The sequence below is a fragment of the Salvelinus sp. IW2-2015 genome, linkage group LG32 (genome assembly GCF_002910315.2).
Source record: "Salvelinus sp. IW2-2015 linkage group LG32, ASM291031v2, whole genome shotgun sequence".
NCBI classification, from domain to species: domain Eukaryota; kingdom Metazoa; phylum Chordata; class Actinopteri; order Salmoniformes; family Salmonidae; genus Salvelinus; species Salvelinus sp. IW2-2015.
In genome coordinates, this window is record NC_036871.1 from 24,130,005 (window position 1) to 24,150,913 (window position 20,909).

General features: G+C 44.9%; 2 protein-coding genes across 5 annotated transcripts in view; one reads left to right on the forward strand and one right to left on the reverse strand.

Moving 5' to 3' along the window:
• The window catches only part of LOC111957227 (rho GTPase-activating protein 21), a 70,098-nt gene extending 54,865 nt beyond the window's left edge, over positions 1–15,233 (forward strand). For 3 of the 4 annotated variants that reach the window (XM_023978003.1, XM_070436694.1, XM_023978005.1), the window contains 10 exons: positions 53–177; positions 490–632; positions 837–998; positions 4,172–4,250; positions 4,385–4,458; positions 4,587–4,676; positions 4,788–4,955; positions 5,220–5,331; positions 9,102–9,133; positions 12,125–15,233. In XM_023978003.1, the coding sequence (XP_023833771.1) occupies positions 53–177; positions 490–632; positions 837–998; positions 4,172–4,250; positions 4,385–4,458; positions 4,587–4,676; positions 4,788–4,955; positions 5,220–5,331; positions 9,102–9,133; positions 12,125–13,774 (2,635 nt within the window). In that variant the 3' untranslated portion in view covers positions 13,775–15,233. The remainder of the gene's footprint in view (positions 1–52; positions 178–489; positions 633–836; positions 999–4,171; positions 4,251–4,384; positions 4,459–4,586; positions 4,677–4,787; positions 4,956–5,219; positions 5,332–9,101; positions 9,134–12,124) is intronic. The other variant, XM_023978004.1, reaches the window with a different exon arrangement.
• A 1,118-nt stretch (positions 15,234–16,351) lies between these two features.
• LOC111956391 (A-type potassium channel modulatory protein DPP6-like) lies at positions 16,352–20,518 on the reverse strand. The gene is made up of 8 exons (XM_023976858.2): positions 20,455–20,518; positions 20,062–20,256; positions 19,772–19,826; positions 17,705–17,804; positions 17,526–17,584; positions 17,356–17,428; positions 17,084–17,157; positions 16,352–16,969 (listed from the first exon to the last, which is right to left on the reverse strand). Exons 1-8 carry the CDS (start codon positions 20,514–20,516, stop codon positions 16,820–16,822), a joined length of 768 nt encoding a protein of 255 aa, XP_023832626.1. The 5' UTR covers positions 20,517–20,518; the 3' UTR covers positions 16,352–16,819.
• Between the last annotated feature and the right edge of the window lie 391 nt (positions 20,519–20,909).

The following is a 20,909-nucleotide window of genomic DNA, read 5'->3' on the forward strand; positions in this document are numbered from 1 at the left end:
ACACATYGTATTATTGAATGTACTAGAATATCTGTCTCTGTGTTGGATCCAGTGCCCCCAGCACCAAGACTGAGCCTTCCCCTAAAACCTCCCGGCAGTCCCTCAGTATCAGACACACCCTCCTGGGGGGGAAGGGAGAAGGCAAGAGCCCACACTCACCCAAAACAGGAGAGAGGGGTAAGATTACAACAAAGGGCTTAAAGCAAGGGATTACATTTACCACCAGTAGACATGCTGTGTCCTTTACAAACAGCTGAAGAGGAGTGCATAGTGCCGACGTTGTAGCTATTCTACACAGTAAAGGTGCACATTACACGACAACGGTAGACAGTACATATGGTAGGCCTTCATGTAGAAATGTTATTGAAAATGTTTATCTTTGGCTGTCTGCAGAAGCAGCMGTTGACCCTCCAGTAGCTAGTGTGGTTTGAGTGTGTATCTTTAGTGTGGATTAGCTCTGACACGGCTGCTTTGTGTGTGTTCTGTCAGATGACTCCAGTCCTCCACGGGATAAGGCTGCCTGGAGGAGGGGCATCCCCGGCATCATGAGGAAGCCCTTTGAGAAGAAGGCCACAGCTGGGGTCACCTTTGGGGTGCGCCTCGATGACTGCCCATCTGCACAGACCAACAGGGTAAGTGAGAGAGTGCGTGTGTTCACATGTGAGAAAGACATGGTGGAAATGATGTTGAATGAATTGAGCATGTGTTTTGTTCCCCTTTGATGGTCTTACATTTGCGAGGTTTAAGTTCTACTTCATGTTTATAAAAGGGGTATCTATTTATTTGTTTCTTGATTCATCCAATATGTATAATGCTAAAGGCTTTATGCCGTGTAGTTTGTTCCCCTCATCGTGGAGGTGTGCTGTAAYCTGGTAGAGGAGAGGGGGCTGGAGTACACTGGGATCTACAGAGTACCAGGGAACAACGCTGCCATCTCCAGCATGCAGGAGGAGCTGGACAATAAAGGACTGATGAGTGACATCGACATCCAAGAAGATGTGAGTGACACACACACATACAGACAGACACACACCAAACTCTCCTTGTCCTAGTCTGTAATCCCCACATGTTTTAAGCTAACCACCATCATTCCTGRTCCCAAGAACTCTAAGGCTTCATCCCACAATGACTACTGCCCAGTAGCACTCACTTCTGTAATCATGAAGCGCTTTGAGAAGCTGGTTATGGRACATATTAACTCCACCATCCAAGATACCCTAGACCCACTCCAATTTGCATACCACCCCAACAGAWCCATAGATGACGCAATCTCAATTGCTCTCCACACTGCCCTCACCCACCTAGATAAGAGGAATACCTATGTGAGAATGCTGTTCATTGACTACAGCTCAACGTTCAACACCATTGTCCCCTCCCAAGTTCGTCACCAAGCTTTGGACTCTGGGTCTGAACACCTCCCTCTGCAACTGGATCCTGGACCTCCTGACGGGCCGACCCCAGGTGGTGAGGGTAGGCAACGTCACCTCCACCGCGCTGACCCTCAACACAGGGGCCCCACAGGGATGTGTGCTTAGTCCCCTCCTGTACTCTCCATTTACCCACGACTGAGTGGCCACGTACGACTTCAACACCAAGTTTGCTGACGACGCAACGGTGGTAGGCCTGATCGACGACGACGATGAGGCAGACTACAGGGAGGAGGTCAGTGCCCTGGCAGTGTGCTCCCAGAACAACAACCTCTCCCTCAACGTAAGACCAAGGAGCTGATGGTGGTCTACAGGAAAGGGGGGGGGGGATCATGCCCACATTGACGGGGCTGCAGTGGAGCAGGTCGAGAGCTTCAAGTTCCTTGGTGTCCAAATCACTAAAGACTTAAAATGGTCCAAACACACACGCAGAGTTTGGCATGGGCTCTCAAATCCTCAAAGTTCTACAGCTCTACCATTGAGAGCATTTTMACTGGCTGCATCACTGCCTGGTCTTGCAATAGCACCGCCCTCGATCGCATGGCTCTACAGAGGGTGGTGCGGACAGCCCAGTACATCACTGGGGCCGCGCTCCCTGCCATCCAGGACATCTATATCAGGCGGTGTGAAAGGAAGGCCTGGAAAATTGACTCCCACACCGAAGCCATAGACTATTCTCCTGCTTCCGCATGGCAAGCGGTACCGGTGCATCAAGTCTGGTACAACAGGCTCTTAATCATTTCTATCCCCAAGCAATAAGACTGATAAATAGCTAACAGAATAGCTACACGGACTATCTGAGTCTACCTTGTATCTTTATTGACCTTTATTTTTGCACTGTCTCTATGCACACTCACAGGGCCCTACCTACACACACACACACACACAACACACACACACACACACCACACACACACCACACACACAATTCAATCTGCTCACTGACACGTAATATGCACGTACATTTATACTGACTCTACACATACAAACACACCCACTCACATACAAGCTGCTGCTACTCTTGTTTCTTATATCCTGTTGCCAAGTCACCTTACCCCTATACATACCTCCATCACTCCAATATCCCTGCACATTGTAAATATGCTATTGACTGACCCTGTATATAGTATGCTTACTTACTTATTGTGTTTTCTTTATTTTGCTCTGTGTTACTGTTTTCTTTAACTTCTCTGGATGGTGGATGGTAGCGTCCCACTTGGCCAAATCCAGAAAAAATGTAGCGCGCCAAATTCAAATATTACAATAAAATAATCTTTCATGAAATAAACAAAAGACACCACAAATTAAGCTACAGATGTTGTGAATCCAGCCAACATGGATGATGATTTCAAAAAGGATTTATGGGAAAGCACACACAATTATGTTAGCTCAGTACATAGCCACAGAAAAACACAGCCATTTTCCCAGCAAAAAGATAGTAGTCACAAAAAGCAGAAATAGAGATAAAATTAATCACTAACCTTTGATCTTCTCAGATGACACTCATAGGACATCATGTTACACAATACATTTATTAGTTTGTTCGACAATGTGCATATTTATATCCACAAATCTCGGTTTACATTGGGCGATGTTCAGAAATGCCTCCAAAATATCCGGAGTAATTGCAGAGAGCCACGTCAAATAACAGAAATACTCATCATAAACTTTGTGATGAAGATACATGTTTTACACAGAATTAAAGATACACTTGTTCTTAATGCAACCGCTGTGTCAGATTTAAAAAAAACTTTACGTAAAAAGCACACCATGCAATAATCTGAGAACGGCGCTCAGATTTAACAACATTTCTCCGCCATGTTGGAGTCAACAGAAAATACGAAATTACATATAAATATTCCCTTACCTTTGATTATGTTCATCAGAATGCACTGCCAGGAATCCTAGTTCCACAATAAATCGTTATTTTGTTCGATAATGTCCATTACTTATGTCCAATTAAGCTACTTTTGCTAGCATGTTTAGTACACGTGTCCAAACGCTCGCGAGATGTAGGCAAACGTCGGACGAAAACTTCAAAAAGTTATATTACAAGTCGAATAAACTGGTCAAACTTAGTAGAGAATCAATCTTCAGGATGTTGTTATCATTTTATCAATAGGGTTCCAACCGGAGAATTTCTTTCAGTCTCTATGGAACGCATGGCGAATCATGAGGAACGCGCGTGACCAAGAAGCTGCAATCTGCCAGACACTGACTCAAACATCCCATCCGGTCCCACACAGCATAAGCTTCATTCAGCGTTCTCACAGACTGATGGCATCTAGTGGAAGGCGTAGGAAGTGCAACAGATCCATATATTCAGGGATTGAATAGGCGATGAGTTAAGAATGACAGTTCTCAGATTCTTTCTTCTGTTTTGGATTTTGTCTCAGGTTTTTGCCAGCCATATGAGTTATGTTATACTCACAGACATCATTCAAACAGTTTTAGAAACTTCAGAGTGTTTTATATCCAATAGTAATAATAATATGCATATATTAGTATCTGGYACAGAGTAGGAGGCAGTTCACTATGGGCACGCAKTTTATCCAAAAGTGAAAATGCTGCCCCCTATATCAAAGAAGTTAAGTATTACATTCTTATTGATTTATTGCGTTGTTGGGTTTTGAGTTTGCAAGAAAGGCACMTGTCTGTACTTGTGCATGTGACATTAAAACTTGAAACATACCATACCTCACAATAACGCCTTTAATGGTTTTCTCACTTGCTTTCCCTGACAGAAATGGAGGGACCTAAATGTGATCAGTAGTTTACTGAAATCCTTCTTCCGGAAACTTCCAGAACCCCTTTTTACAAATGGTGAGATACTGAACACACAGTAAATGCATGCCTATAAAGAAAAGACAATTGGTTAAGAAAGCATTGTTAATCAATCCTAATTATTTAGTCGTGGCTGTTAAAGGAACTAAGTGGTCCTTGTATTCTATTTACAGAAAAATATGCAGATTTTATTGAAGCCAATCGAACAGAAGACGCAGTGGAGAGGTTGAAAGAGCTCAAGAGGCTGGTAAGTTACAGCTTAGGTGAGGGTTTTATGATAGATCTATAGGAATAAGGAATAGGAATAAGAGCTTCATGTAGTTTAGCGGTATGTTTTAATTGTTGCATTGAAGGTTGGTTCTCTTRTCTTCGCAGATCCTTGAATTGCCTGAGCATCACTATGAAACCCTCAAATWTCTCTCTGGACACCTCAAGTTGGTCTCTGAAAACTGTGAGAAAAATAAGGTATGTCAGTGTGAGGGATAAAAAAAATAAAAAAATTAAATGGAGCCTTTTAATAGAGGCCTTGTGTATGGACTTGACTGAATGCCACTCATGTCTCCTCTCTCCCCCCAGATGGAGCCTCGTAACCTGGCCATCGTGTTTGGACCGACTCTGGTCAGGACCTCYGAGGACAACATGACCAATATGGTCAACCACATGCCAGACCAGTGCAAGATKGTGGAGAACCTCATTCAGCAGTTTGACTGGTTCTTCACTGAGGAGGGGGACGATGACCCTGTTGTACGTAGCATCTCTCTCGCCATCTCGCTACTGCTCTCTCACCCCACACACACACACACATGCACACACCTATCTAAACACACTCGGTCATGCTACTCTCAGCTGGTAATAACACAGAATGTTCAGTGTGTGATGTAGTGGATGTTTGTTCATCTTGCTGGTTGGCTAAAGTGTTGTATGAGGTGAACATTTTTCTCTCTGCATCCCTCGTTGACTTCTTTCCTCCTCTACTTTCCTCTCCCTCATTGGATCTCTCTCCTGCAGACCTCAGTGGAACAGGAGAGTACAGTGCAGTCTCAGCCTGTGCCGAACATCGACCACCTGCTGTCCAACATCGGCCGGACCACAACAACCACCTCAGCTGCGGAAGTCTCAGGTAACTCACCTTTTTCTCACTGTTACCACACCTGGCGTGGTGCTAATGCAACAGTCCTGTGACAGTTTTACCAGTATACTAATGAGCCTCAGAAATAGGGACCCAGGACATGCGTGTGTATGTTCAGAATGTACCTGTAGGTATTRGTTAGTCCTAAAGTAAGAGGCTTCTTGTTTGCTTTCCATCAGATGATCTAAAGCTAAGCAAGTCTACTGAAAAGTCTCGTGCTTTTGTAAAGGCAAGCTATTTTAGCAATTCTTCAATGGAAGGATTTTCGGTTATCCAATTGGAAATTGCTGAAAATAATTTGCAAATGTTGTTAAGCCTTTTGTTAAGGTCTGTTTTGTTGTCATTCTTTTTTCATTTGCCCAAGACGATGAATTGTCTTTTGCGTTAGATTATTTCCCCAGTTCTCTCTTTTTGCTTTTTTATGTTTGTTTTTTCCTTTGCTCATGTCATCTCTCCCCGTGCTTTCCTCTTTATGTTGAGATGAAGACTTCTTTTCTTCCCCTCCCATATAAACCCGGCATGTTCTTTCCCCTCAAACAACAAACAAACAAAACAACAGAGTGGAAGTATTAACCCTTCTGACCTCTACCCTTGGTTTGTGTGTAGTGTGTTTTTTTCTCCCCTGTCCSTGTCCAGCACTCACACATTGACCCAATCTGACACAGGCCAAGTGGGTGGCGTCAATCACTCGCTGATGTCACTGGTGGACTCTGTAATGTCAGTGGTGGACAGCTGGGACTGTAGGAAGAAGGACGATGAGTGTTGTCCCCAGTGTAGCTGCCTAYTCTGCAGAAACCCTCAGCTCTGTTAACTTGGGGTGAAACATGAAGGAGCGGGAAAAAAAGAAAAACAGAAAGAAAGAGACGTCGATGTTTTGTCATTTCCTGTTGGTGTGCACGTTTTTCACATTTCTCTAAAATGAAAATACCTTATAACCTAACGGATACATACAGAGCAGTGCCTGCAGTAGTTTCTTCTGAAAGCCTTTCTGCTGTCTCTTGTCTCTAAAGCTGATCGCGAGGACAAGTAGCATGGTACGGTCAAACCACGGTTTCACTACCGCCTGCTCATGTGGCATTACTGTCATGGTGTCTGAGGGGGAGGGGTTGTAGTGGTGGGGGGCTGAGCTGGCTGTTGTCTAACACACTCAAAAGACATCTAGGAGAGATCAGAACATAGTTACACACACACATTGACTAGGGAGGTTAGATGGATGCCGGTGAGATAGTAAGTAAAGTAGCTCTGATTGCTTTTGTCCCTTTCTGCCCTCCTGTCACATTTGACTCTCAGTCATACATTTGAGATGGACATCATAGGGTGAATCTCGAAGGTATTCTATTTATTGCGTGCAGTCTACTGYAAACGTTAGATGGAAGCAAGGACAGCATTGGGGGAGAAGGTCTGAGGAGATCTCTCCTTGCTTCCCTCTGATATGTGAAAGAGGTGAGGAGATGATTCACGGAATCAGGAAAATACTTCTGAGATTCACRCCATGTCTTATCAATGAACCACTGTTTTTTTTCAGCATCAGAAACACCAACTACAGTCAAACACTGCCACCTAGCTCCTCCCTCACTGCTACATACTTCTACCGCAACACACCAACCATCCACATCTATCAAACACCCACCTTCCCCATCAAAAACCTTGTGTAGCACACTGATATACACACCAGATTTTGGGTCAGTTCCACCTATATTCCAAATGATTAAGGTAAATAGCATTTCCTATATGGAGATATTCCATGTCCAATACAGCTGACAAGAATTTAAATGGAATTGACCCCAACTCGGACACACAAAACTCGTAAATCAAGCAAACACACTTAAAGGAAAATTCCATTGTTTCATTAGTCCATTGTTGATATAGTCACAAACTGTTTTGCATGTCAGCGATCAAGTTTTGAAGATATAGGAGTTTCTAAATGTAGAAATGCAGCCGTTATGATGCATTTTTCATCATACAGTGCYTTGGGAAAGTATTCAGACCCTTTGAATTTTTACACATTTTGTTACGTTAAAACCGTGTTCTAAAATGTATTACATTGTTGTTTTTTCCCTCAACAACAATCTACACAATGACAAAAGCAAAAACAGGTTTTTATCCAAAAAATATGGAAATATTACATTTACATAAGTATTCAGACCCTTTACTCAGTACTTTACTCAGCTTGGCATTCAGGCCAAAAAGTTCCATCTTGGTTTCATCAGACCAGAGAATCTTGTTTCTCATGGTCTGAGAGTCTTTAAGTGCCTTTTGYCAAACTCCAAGCGGGCTTTCATGTGCCTTTTACTGAGGAGTGGRTTCCGTCTGGCCACTCTACCATAACACCCTGATTTGGTGGAGTGCTGCAAAGATGGTCGTCTTTCTGGAGGTTTCTCCCATCTTCAAAGAGGAACTCTGGAGTCTGAGTGACCTCCCTGACTAAGGCCCTTCTCCCCCGATTGCTCAGTTTGACCGGGTGGCCAGCTCTAGGAAGCGTCTTGGTGGTTCCAAATTACATCCATTTAAGAATGATGGAGGCCACTGTGTTCTTGGGGACCTTCAATGCTGGGGACCTTCAATTTTTGCTCTGACATCCACTGTCAGCTGTGGGACCATATATAAACTGGTGTGCCTTTCCAAATCATGTCCAATCGATTGAATTTACCACAGGTGGACTCCAATCAAGTTGTAGAAACATCTCATGGATGATCAATGGAAACGGGATGCACCTTCGAGTCTCATAGCAAGGGATCTGAATACTTATTTGAATCAGGCGTTTTTGTTTTTTATAACATTTGCAAAAATGTAAAYAACACTTTTTGCTTTGTCATTCTGGGGTATTGTGTCGATTTGAGGATTTTTTTATTTATTTAATCAATTTGAGAATACGGCTTTAACTTAACATGCACTGTATGATTCTGCGTTTTCCATCATATGAAAAATGTATCATACCGGCTGTATATCTGTATGATGCAMCAGCAATGGACTAAAGAATCAAATACCAGAAGATGTTTTTTGCGTGGAGTTTTCATTTAAGCCGTACCCCCCACCTAACACACACTATTCTGACTTGATAGTGGTAATATTTATGTAGGGAATGGTTTCTTTGATAAGGTTTTTGTACGGACCTTGTTTTGTAGTGTTTGTGGTCGTCAATCATATTCAATTGACCTAACCCAGAATGTTCAAGAGTGCTACAGGGATTATAGAATAGAGTTCTAGACATATTGCACAACCTGCCCATTTTATCGTGGCTAGCCTGCATGGGTGGAACAACAGACTACAACACACAACTGTGTCCCCTTAACAGAGACGTGTTGTCATCCCTTCCTATGTGATTGTCTCTGATGAGAACAAATGCCCTGTTGCTGGTGGCTGACTGTGTATTGTAATCGTTTGTGACTGATGTAACCTGTGGTCCGTGATGTGTTGATGTAGTCCCTTTGGGTACGTCCTGTTATGAGCATGAGCTGCTTCCTGTCCTAGTGCACACTGCCGGGTTTCATCTTGTTCCTGTCATCCCTCCATTCCTGGCCGCCACCTCTCTTCCTCCACTCTCATGGACAGTGTCTTTCTTCTGTTTCCTTCCTTCATCTCTGTGAGCTACAAATCCCCTCTGTTGAATCTCCTGCCCCCTCACAGTGCAGGTTTCTGTCGGTCTCTTCACTGTACCCTGTGATCTGCCTACAGTCTGTCCTCTCTCCCTGACTTGATAATTGTGTTGTTCAGCAGATTGTAAATGTTTAAAGATTTTCTCATGCCTTCTCCTCTCCCAGATTCAGCATGCAGTGACTCCTCCAAATCAAAGGTAAGTGGCACCAAGTTTTCTGTCCATCTTTTAGCTCCTATTTTCTTTTTTTTGTTGCCATTTAACAGATGTTCTTATCCAGATTGATTAGCAATTGACCATTCRGTTTCAGAGCAGAATTTGAATTTATTTAACCAGGTAGGCCAGTTGAGAACAAGTTCTCATTTACAACTGCGACCTGGCCAAGATAAAGCAAAGCAGTGCGACAAAAACAACAACACAGTTACACATAAACAAACGTACAGTCAATAACACAATACAATGTAGAAGAGTAGGGAGGTAAGGCAATACTTAGGCCAAAGAGGTGAAATAATTACAATTTAGCATTAACACTGGAGTGATAGATGTGCAAGTCGACATACTGGGATGCAAAAGAGCAAGAGGATAAATGACAATATGGAGATGAGGTAGTTGGATGTGCTATTTACAGATTGGCTGTGTACAGGTACAGTGATTGGTAAGCTGTGCTGACAGCTGATGCTTAAAGTTAGAGGGAGATATAAGACTACAGCTTCAGTGATTTTTGCAATTCGTTCCAGTCATTGGCAGCAGAGAACTGGAAGGATAGGCGGCCAAAGGAAGTGTTGGCTTTGGGGATGACCAGTGAAATATACCTGCTGGAGCGCGTGCTACGGGTGGGTGTTGCTATGGTGACCAGTGAGCTGAGATAAGGCGGGGCTTTACCTAGCAAAGACTTATAGATGACCTGGAGCCAGTGGGTTTGGCGACGAATATGTAGTGAGGGCCAGCAAACGAGAGCATACACGTCGCAGTGGTGAYTAGTATATGGGGCTTTGGTGACAAAATGGATGGCACTGTGATAAACTACATCCAGTTTGCTGAGTGGAGTGTTGGAGGCTATTTTGTAAAGTCAAGTATCGGTAGGATAGTCAGTTTTACGAGGGTATGTTTGGCAGCATGAGTGAAGGAGGCGTTGTTGCGAAATAGGAAGCCGATTCTAGATTTCATTTTGTATTGGAGATGCTTAATGTGAGTCTGGAAGGAGAGTTTACAGTCTAACCAGACACCTAGGTATTTGTAGTTGTCCACATATTCTAAGTCAGAACCGTCCAGAGTAGTGATGCCAGTCGGGCGGGCAACAATCGGTTGAAGAGCATGCATTTAGTTTTACTAGCGTTTATAAGCAGTTGGAGGCCACTGAAGGAGTGTTATGGCATTGAAGCTCGTTTGGAGGTTTGATAACACAGTGTCCAAAGAAGGGCCAGATGTATACAGAATGGTGTCGTCTGCGTAGAGGTGGCTCAGAGAATCACCAGCAGCGACATCATTGATATATACAGAGAAGAGAGTCGGCCCGAGAATTGAACCCTGTGACACCCCCATAGAGACTGCCAGAGGCCCGGACAACAGGCCCTCCGATGTGACACACTGAACTCTATCTCAGAAGRAGTTGGTGAACCAGGCGWGGCAGTCATTTGAGGACCCAAGGCTATTGAGTCTGTCGATAAGAATACGGTGATTGACAGAGTCAAAAGCCTTGGCCAGGTCGATGAAGACGACTGCACAGTACTGTCTTTTATCGATGGCGGTTACTATATCGTTTAGGACGTTGAGCGTGGCTGAGGTGCACCCATGACCAGCTCGGAAACCAGATTGCATCYTGGAGAAGGTAGGGRGGGATTTGAAATMATCAGTGATCTGTTAACTTGGCTTTCGAAGATTTTAGAAAGGCAGGGCAGGATGGATATAGGTCTATAACTGTTTGGTCTAGAGTGTCTRCCCCTTTGAAGAGGGGGATGACCACGGCAGCTTTCCAATCTTTGGGGATCTCAGATGATATGAAAGAGAGGTTGAACAGGCTAGTAATGGAGGTTGCAACAGTTTAGGCTGATACTTTTAGAAAGAGAAAGTCCAGATTGTCTTGGTCAGCTGATTTGTAGGGATCCAGATTTTGCAGCTCTTTCAGAACATCAGCTGTCTGGATTTGGGTGGAGGAGAAGCGGGGGGGGGGGGTCTTGGGCAAATTGCTGCAGCGGGGCTGAGCTGTTGGCTGGGGTAGGAGTAGCCAGGTGGAAAGCATGGCCAGCCGTAGGAAAATGCTTCTTGAAATTATCGTAGATTTATCGGTGGTGACAGTGTTTCCTAGCCTCAGTTCCATGGTCACCTGGGAGGAGGTGGTCTTATTCTCCATGGACTTTAGTGTCCCAAAACCTTTTGGGAATTAGTCCTGCAGGATGCAAATTTCTGTTAGGAAAGCTAAGGCTAGCTTTTCCAAACTGACTGTGTATATTGGTTCCTGACTTTCCTGAAAAGTTGCATATTGCGGGGGCTATTCAATGCTAATGCAGAACTCCACAGGATGTTTTTGTGCTGGTCAAGTCTGGGGTGAACCAAGGACTATATCTGTTCTTAGTTCAACATTTTTTGAATGGCGAATGCTTATTTAAGATGCGAGGAAAGCACTTTTTAAAGAGCAACCAGGCACCCTCAACTGACGGGATGAGGTCAATATCCTTCCAGGGTACCCGGGCCAGGTCGATTAGAAAGGCCTGCTAGCTGAAGTGTTTAAGGGAGRGTTTGACAGTGATGAGGGGTGGTCGTTTGACCACGGTCCCATCGCGCACGCAGGCAATGAGGCAGTGATCACTGAGATCCTGGTTGAAGACAGCAGYGGTGTATTTAGAGGGCAAGTTGGTCATGATSATATCTAAGAGGMWGCCCATGGTTACGGATTTAGGGTTGTACCTGGTAGGTTCCTTAATAATTTGTGTGAGATTGAGGGTATCTAYCTTAGATTGTTGGYTGGCCGGGGTGTTAAGCATATCCCAGTTTAGGTCACCTAYCAGTACGAGCTCTGAAGATAGATGGGAYGCAATCAATTCACATATGGTGCCCAGAGCACAGCTGGGGGCTGAAGGGGGTCTATAACAAGCGGCAACYGTGAGAGACTTGTTTCTGGAAAGGTGGATTTTTTAAAAGTAGACGTTAGTGATTGGTGTGTGTGACTGACGTCCTGGTGTTTTGTCCCAGCAGGGCTTGTGGGGCTCTGGGAAGGACCAGTGTAGCAGGGAGATGCTTCGCTCCTCCTTCTTTGTCAGCCGCAAGCGTAAYAAGCCCAAGGACAAGGCTCAGCCCAGCAGCTCTGACGACGACCTGGACGCCGTGTTTGCTAAGAAGGAGCAGCCAGAACAGCAGAGCCTGWGCCACCAGGACCTCCACCCAGCCTGGTCCCCAGACAGCCAGACAGATGTGGAGAGGGAGGCCAACGAGAGAGGGGAACAGCCAGGGGACAGGGTCCAAACCAACGGGGAAGAGTCCCGTTCAGACGGCCTCATGTCTCAGCCCTCTCCATCCCCCTCTCCCAAACACACCCCCTCCCCCTGCCTCCGTACCTCCTCCACGCGCTCCCCCTACACCTCCCAGTCCCCCCACCTCGGCCACCGCAGGCAGGTGGCCCACCAGTCATCTCTGTCTGACCCACCCTCCAACTACGATGAGGTCTCAGACCTGGGCACCATGAACAGCACCAGCTCTCAGGTGTCTGTGACGGGACACAGGGTGAGGCATGGTAGGACAGGGMCCCTGGGACCAGAAACTGGGGCCAGTGGCTTGGGGGCCGAGGTCAGCTCCATCACCTCAGATTATTCCACCACCTCCTCCATGACCTTCCTCACCGGGGCCGAGCTGAGCACGCTCTGTCCAGAGGTACACTCGGTGGCCGAGAGCAGGGGAGGAGATGACGCTGATGATGAGCGTAGTGAGCTGATTAGTGAGGGCCGGCCCATGGAGACGGACAGCGAGAGCGACCTATCGGTGTTTATTGGGAGCGTGAAGGAGACCCGGCCGGGGAAAGATTTCTGCCAATCAGACGTGCCGGTTGCGCCCAGGCCCCTCCCCTCCCACAGACTCATCGAGTGTGATACTCTCTCCAGGAAGAAATCTGCTGCGCGTCAGAAGACTGACAGCGATTCCTCGTTGGACGGAGGGCAGAGCGACAAGGATTCCAATAGGCTGTCTCGCGTTCTGGGGGTGTTTAAGGGGCGTTCCACCAGCAGCCTTAGCTCCTCCTCCCGCAGCGAGTCAGAGAAGGGAATTGAGCCTGCATGGCGTCTCAAGATCACAGACCGGCTGAAGTTCCGTCTGCGGACGTCCGTAGACGACATGTTCGGGGTGGGCACCCAGCAGAGCCGCTCTCCAGAGGGACGCAGGGACAAGAAGAAGAACATCAGACGCAGACACACCATGGGAGGCCAGAGGGACTTTGCTGAGTTGTCTGTGATGGGGGACTGGCAGGGGGGGATGGGCGGGGGCTCGCGGGCAGAGCTGTCGGCCGTGGACCGGCTGAAGCCCAAGTGTTCTTCCCAAGACTTCTCCATCCGGGAGTGGATTGCCCGCGAGCGCCACCGCACCTCCAATCCCGAGGTAAGCCTGGACTTCTCTGAACACCAGGGGGCACTGCTCCTCCTACGCAACCCCGACCCCCAGAACTCCAACCACCAGGCCCAGGAGGCCCCGTCGTCGTCACTCTCAGACCCCCTCTCACTACGCCCAGCTCCAGCTGAGCTGCTGAACGGAGACACAGGTCCCCAGAGTAAAAGCCTGAATCTGTCGGCCACCGCACACCCACACAAACTCTCTGGTGCTCAGGTGGTCCAGTCTCGCTTCTACCAGTACCTGTGAGAGGTGATGTCTGTCTGTCTTTCTGTCTGTGAGATGTGTATGTGTTTGAGAGTCTGTGAGTGATGTTTGTWAATGACCAGTGAGCATGTACAGGTACTGTGAAGTGACGTTAGTGTGTTTACTCAGTCTGTTTGGTGGTGTGTGTTTGTACGCTTAAAATAATAAGGGTTACTGCACAGGGGTGGTTTATCTGACTGACACAACAAGGCATGGAACAAAACATTCAATTCATGTTGATACATTTTCTCCTTTTTTATGACAAATGACAGACTTTGGGATGGGCGTTGGGGTAGAGAAATCCTCACTCCTAACAGAAATCCCTGTTATGCTGAAGATTGCGACTCGAGGGCCTCTTGCTCATGGATGAATTGATGAGTCCGAAAGTTGATTGGTGTAAGGAAGTGTAAACATGGCTGGTGTTTCAAGTTAAAGATTGTGAAAATACAGTAACTGACTTGTAGGAGGCAGATTTGTTTTAAAGTATTGCAGAGGGTCTCGTGTGGTTAAAAGTGAGTCCTTCAGTAACCAAATTTTAAGAATGTACGACGTGCTTGCTGTAATACTAACTAAAGCTTTAGTTGCTTGTTCATATTTTAAATTGTACAGATTCCCCTTCCTCTCTACTTGAAGTGTTTTTATTTTCGGGATAGCCTGTGTTTTGGACTGCCGTCGAGTGACCTCTTTCAAGGTGCATTGTGACAAGACACTGGACTAACGACGTCATGAAAATACAAAATAACTGTTTTTATTCCACCCTTTTAAGAAAAAAGCAGTGAACTACTTCCCTCTAATTCAATATGCTGTGTGCTTGTGGTTTCATGCTTTGGTCAATTAAGGGCATCAGATGGGGGGGGGTCAAGAGGGAGAAGAATATGAATAATCAAATCAGAAATCATGTTTCTTTCGCAATAGGAAGTGCCTCATAATGAAATGTAAAGGGTGCCAAATCGTCTTTGTTGAGATGCATAAAGATTTGACTGTGAATGATATTATCGTGGACTCACACTGTCATTCTACAGGTTCTATCTTAAACAGAGGAAGGCCGAGCTTCCATTCCCTAGGCATTCCACTCTGCTCTTCACCTTTTTTATACTTTTGTTTTTTCATTTCCTTTTTTTTCATTTTGGATTAACAGAACTTGAATTTAAAATATTTCTGTATAAAATAAGTACCATGTGTATATAAATGCCATGTTTTAGCTGCCTTTGTTTCATTTCCAGATGTTTTTTTCTAAGTAAAAAGTACAGTATTGAGATGTTGCTGATGGTAGGGTGGGTGTTAGATTACAGACTTGTGATAGTCCAGTGGTTCTCTGGGGAGCGATGAGAGATTCCTCCCTGCATGTGAAAAGGCTTCATTGAGCTGCTGGACTGTTTGTATCATTATGGCATGTTCTCTCTGAGTGGAGGGGCATGGGCTCCTAAACACTGGAAATAAATCTTATCAATGGCTAAAAGCATATGGCTGGTGTTTTTACAATCTACTGCARTACCTTCCCTGGTTAGTTCCTGCTAAATAGTTATAGAATAATARTATCATGCCCTAATGTCTACCTCAACTCCTACCACACACAAGCAACATCAGTTATGGTAAACTTCCTTCTTTAGCTGGGCAGTGTCCAATGAAAACAAAGCCACCAAGAACAAAATGTACCCAAGTAAATTTGAAAATGCTTTATGTACAAGTCACACACACACACAGTTCTAGTTAGACTTTTTTCAACATTTTGTAAAACAGCTGACAACTAACAGAAGTGAGGTCATGGGGACAGACGGTCAAGCCACTGAACACTTCATTTAAATGAGCTGACAGAGAACCAAACATTAACTCTCTAAAACCTACACTGAATATGCCTCATGATCCTTTTGATGTAGTTACAACAGCCAGAACTGTCAGGTTTGTGCCTATTATACAAGAATAATAGTACACTTTTATAATGGGAGTTATAAAATCGCATTACATTTTCAACCATATGGACTGGTCTGAGCAATGATTCAACTCAAGTAAATTATGTCCAATGTCCAAATCTTTCTTAGATGAAAAATGAAATGTTAGTCCTTGACATGAATATGTCTACCCCCAGTAGTAAGGCACAGTGACTAAGCACTCGACTCAATCAGTAGCACTGAAGAACCTGCACTACAGTCATTTTAAAGCAATGTTCCCACATTCAGAAGTTGCACTTTAGCACAGATCTTCAGCGCTACGGATTGAATTGTGCCCTTCCATAACACTAGAGCGCCTCTCCAAATGACAGGAGTGAAAAAATGTATTACTTTAACTTTGTACCCTCACTCATTTGGAAAGGAAATSATGGGCCGATGTGACCACCATACATTAACTCAAAGCCACATTACTTACTGAAATTGAACATTACCAATAGCAATTAAGAGAAATAAGTTGTTCTGTGTGCTGCTGTTTTAACATCAGAATCATGGACACAAACTCTGGTGGAGTCAACAACAGGTAGCTCTTCCATGTTTACTGCAATGAAAATAACCCTTGATGTTCGTTGCCCACTATATATTTACTTGTGTGTGTGGTGGGAGAGGAAATGCATCCCTCAATAGATGCCGGTTGGAGTGGTGGTTCACTACTTTAGCTGTCCACAAGGGGGGATWCTAGAGGGTTCTTCAGTGACCAGATTATTGGTCCCCAAAAAATAACTTGTTCACTGCTAAGACATTTTTATTTTATTTACCAAAGTCAACATCCATGATGGAGATGTCTTGCTGGCCAGTCCAGTTGTCAGCCAACCAAAAGTGATGAATAAAGATGAAGAGCGAGGTGTGAGGTCCTTGGTACATGCAGGTACTGTGCTCTAAAGAGGAGCCCAAATTATACAGAGGGTGGAGTAGGTTGGCCTGCTCCTAGATCTGGCTTGCCAATGCCAACTCTAAATGAGCATTGTCACAGCTGACCATCAGAGTTGGCAAGACAGCACAAACAGATCTGGGCCAGGCTAGGGGTGAGGGAAATGAGTTGAGAAGGATTTGTTGCATATTGTGCTGTGGTAGCTGGAGTGTTAACCACGTGTCAGCTGGTTTAAACATCTCCCTCATCCTRCTTGTCCTTCTTGTCCTCGCTRGGTAAGTCCGGCAGTCGGAAACACTCCTCAAAGAAGTTAACTAGTGATTGGCTCAGGTGTTGCCGTGTGCCATCGCTATGCAGGAAGTGTCCCTCATCTGGGTAGATCTACAGTACAGAGACATTACAAAATAAAAGGCATGTAGGTAGGTAGGTAACAATATTTGACACACTGCTCATAATGCCTTCATAACAATGTCCTAAACATGTTGTCAAGCTTACCTGTAGAGAGTAATTTGCCTTCTCATTGATTAAATGGTTGATGAATTTTGCAGAGTGCTGGAAATGGACTTTCTCTTTAGGGAAGGAGAGAGGGTAACATGACATGTAAGATGCGTATATTCAGTCACAGTACTTCAACATTCAGCCTCAAAGTTAATCAGTTAATAAGACTGCTTTGACAGTAACTTAGCCAATGCCCAAATAGGAGTTGGCAAGACAGCACAAACCSATAGATCTAGGAAAGGCTAACTGATCGATAGTAATGACTGTACCATCAGCAGTTGGATGGATGATCATGTACTTCCTGTCCATTAGGTGAGCTGCCCGGTGTGCTAAACTTGCCACCTGAAGGAAAGAGGACAGCGAACAGCAGCATGAAATACAAATTATTTGACATCTTGTCTGACTAGCGGATAAAGTGTACGAAGTGATGAATCTTTACCGAGTATACTCGAGAGTCTGTCTTTGGTGATCCAAGGTATCTCTCTGAAAATGCTGAAGCTGGTGTATAAAGAAGGAACACATAATAGCATGTTATAAGGCACTGTTCAAACTAAAATACATTGTTTGTAGTGAGAAATTATTCATGCGGCAAGAAATGTTGCAAAAGCAAATCATTACCATACAACTTGAAATCTGTGATGGGCGAGACGGCTGCTCCACATTTAAGCAGGGARTCTTCAGAACTTAAAAGCAGGGTGGCTAAATATCCTCCATAAACCTATATAGACAGATAAGGTACAGTTAGTGAGGGACACTTAATAGTATCGTGTTTTTGAACAAACAGTATAGAAATACATTGTTGCCATATCAAGGCTAGAGCCTTCACATACACCACWCCAAAGACAAACTGCATACAAATTCTAACTTTCTATAGACAAATGAGGACTTCCAAACTGAAACCTGATTGAAATATTTATGTTGTTGCTAGGCTGTCGTGTGTAGTTGCTCTCGTAGTTATGAATCGGGAGTGACCCTATTCCTTTTATAGTGCAACATAGAGCAGAAGCTCACCTCATCATATCTAAACTTAGCAAAAAAAGAAACGTCCTCTCACTGTCAACTGCGTTTATTTTCAGCAAACTTAACATGTGTAAATATTTGTATGAACATAACACGATTCAACAAATGAGACATACATTGAACAAGATCCACAGACATGTGACTAACAGAAATGGAATAATGTGTCCCTGAACAAAGGGGGGTCAAAATCAAAGTAACAGTCAGTATCTGGTGTGGCCACCAGCTGCATTAAGTACCGCAGTGCATCTCCTCCTCATGGACTGCACCAGATTTGCCAGTTCTTGCTGTAAGATGTTACCCCACTCTTCCACCAAGTTCCCAGACATTTCTGGGGGGAATGGCCCTAGCCCTCACCCTCCGATCCAACACGTCCCAGACGTGCTCAATGGGATTGAGATCCAGGCTCTTCGCTGGCCATAGCAGAACACTGACATTCCTGTCTTGCAGGAAATCACGCACAGAACGAGCAGTTTGGCTGGTGGCATTGTCATGCTGGAGGGTCATGTCAGGATGAGCCTGCAGGAAGTGTACCACATGAGGGAGGAGGATGTCTTCCCTGTAACGCACAGTGTTGAGATTGCCTGCAATGACAACAAGCTCAGTCCAATGATGCTGTGACACACCGCCCCAGACCATGATGGACCCTACACCTCCAAATCGATCCCGCTCCAGAGTACAGGCCTCAGTGTAACGCTCATTCCATTGACGATAAACGCGAATCTGACCACCCCTGTTGAGACAAAACCGCGACTCGTCAGTGAAGAGCACTTTTTGCCAGTCCTGTCTGGTCCAGCGACGGTGGGTTTGTGCCCATAGGCGACGTTGTTTCCGATGATGTCTGGTGGGAACCTGCCTTACAACAGGCCTACAAGCCCTCAGTCCAGCCTCTCAGCCTAACGAGGACAGTCTGAGCACTGATGGAGGGATTATGCGTTCCTGGTGTAACTCGGGCAGTTGTTGTTGCCATCCTGTACCTGTCCCGCAGGTGTGATGTTCGGATGTACCGATCCTGTGCAGGTGTTGTTACACGGGGTCTGCCACTGCGAGGATGATCAGCTGTCTGTCTGTCTCCCTGTAGCGCTGTCTTAGGCGTCTCACAGTACGGACATTGCAATTTATTGCCCTGGCCACATCTGCAGTCCTCATGCCTCCTTGCAGCATGTCTAAGGCACGATCACGCAGATGAGCAGGGACCCTGGGCATCTTTCTTTTAGTGTTTTTCAGAGTCAGAAGAAAGGCCTCTTTAGTGTCCTAAGTTTTCATAAATGCGACCTTAATTGCCTACCGTCTGTAAGCGGTTTGTGTCTTAACGACCGTTCCACAGGTGCATGTTCATTAATTGTTTATGGTTCATTGAACAAGCATGGAAAACAGTGTTTAAACCCTTTACAATGAAGATCTGTGAAGTTATTTGGATTTTTACGAATTATCTTTGAAKGACAGGGTCCTGAAAAAGGGACGTTTCTTTTTTTGCTGAGTTTAGATATGTGGGAGTGAGCTTCTGCTCTATGTTCCAGACAGAGTAAAACCCTCGCCCACTCTTTCTTCAGCTCAGATACAGTACTTGAATTGACAAGAAGAGGAAGAAAGGGAACTGAATAACTTTTTTTTACATGGCTTGAATAAGTAGCTAGCTTCTTTTCTTCAAGCATTGATTCTCCCTACCTTTCCATATACTCCAATTCGACTTTTGTCGATGTACATTTCTTTCGATATCAGTCTAGAATAAAGAAGAATAAACAATCAATGCTTTGTTGGTATTAGATTTCCAACAACCCAGTAYCGTGCTATAATGAAAAATTGTATCATAGTTTTTCCCACTGTAATTAAACTGTACCTGCAAATAGCAACTGTAAGATGTGGTAACATGGTGTTAGCATATAAAGAGGGAGCAATTATTTGAATTCTCAAAGAAGATTATACTGTGTCCAGGTGTGTCTCTCCCTCCTTCTCACCTGAGGGCCTCCATCTGGTCCCTCTCCTCGATCACGCCCAGTTTCCTCCTGATGCGGTGGAGGAGGTTGGTGCCCTGGAACCCGGACCCGTGGCCGTCAAAGCGGATCACAATGGTGCTATAACTGCTCACCAGCACCGTGGCCCAGTCCACACGGAACTGCTCTGTCACCATCTGTCCACCAGGTGTTCCGTCCCTGGGGGAAACAGAGGACAGGCAGAACCAATGATCCATTATAGCTCTCTGTGATGGTCCAAAGTCATGAGTCCAATGTCAAAACAGAATATGCTATAATTCTAATATAATCTCTACTGGGGTTTGTATGATATTTTTTATCTAGAATAACATAGTAATTGTATTGTGTGTGTGCGGGGGTAGTTGTTGCCATACTTACACTAGTAGCAGGAGGGGGTAGTGAGCTGTGTCTATGAAACCAGCTGGCTTCAGAATCTGCATCGTCAGAGCTGCAAGAAACAAGACTAAATMAAATGTGGTTCTTCTTAAATTATCATATCAAATCTCATAACTAATGCCATTGTTAGAGTGCAGCCCAGTAGTGCATATCAGCATTTATGAAGACATTATACAAAGGGTGAGTCTAATCCTGAATGCTGTGTCATGACTGTCCTGTGAGGATTCAAATAGGTCAGATCAGCTTCTAGTATCTAGAAAAGTGAATTTAAGTGGGACCATTCTACTACTCTTCTCAAATCACTGTTGTATGCTACTCTCATCCCCCAATGGGAACCATCGACACGGCTGGCTAGCCTATCTTCAAAGAGGCAGTTTCAGGAGCGAATGGAAGGTTTSTGTGATTACTGTGAGAGTACAGTAGCAAGAAAATGTGTG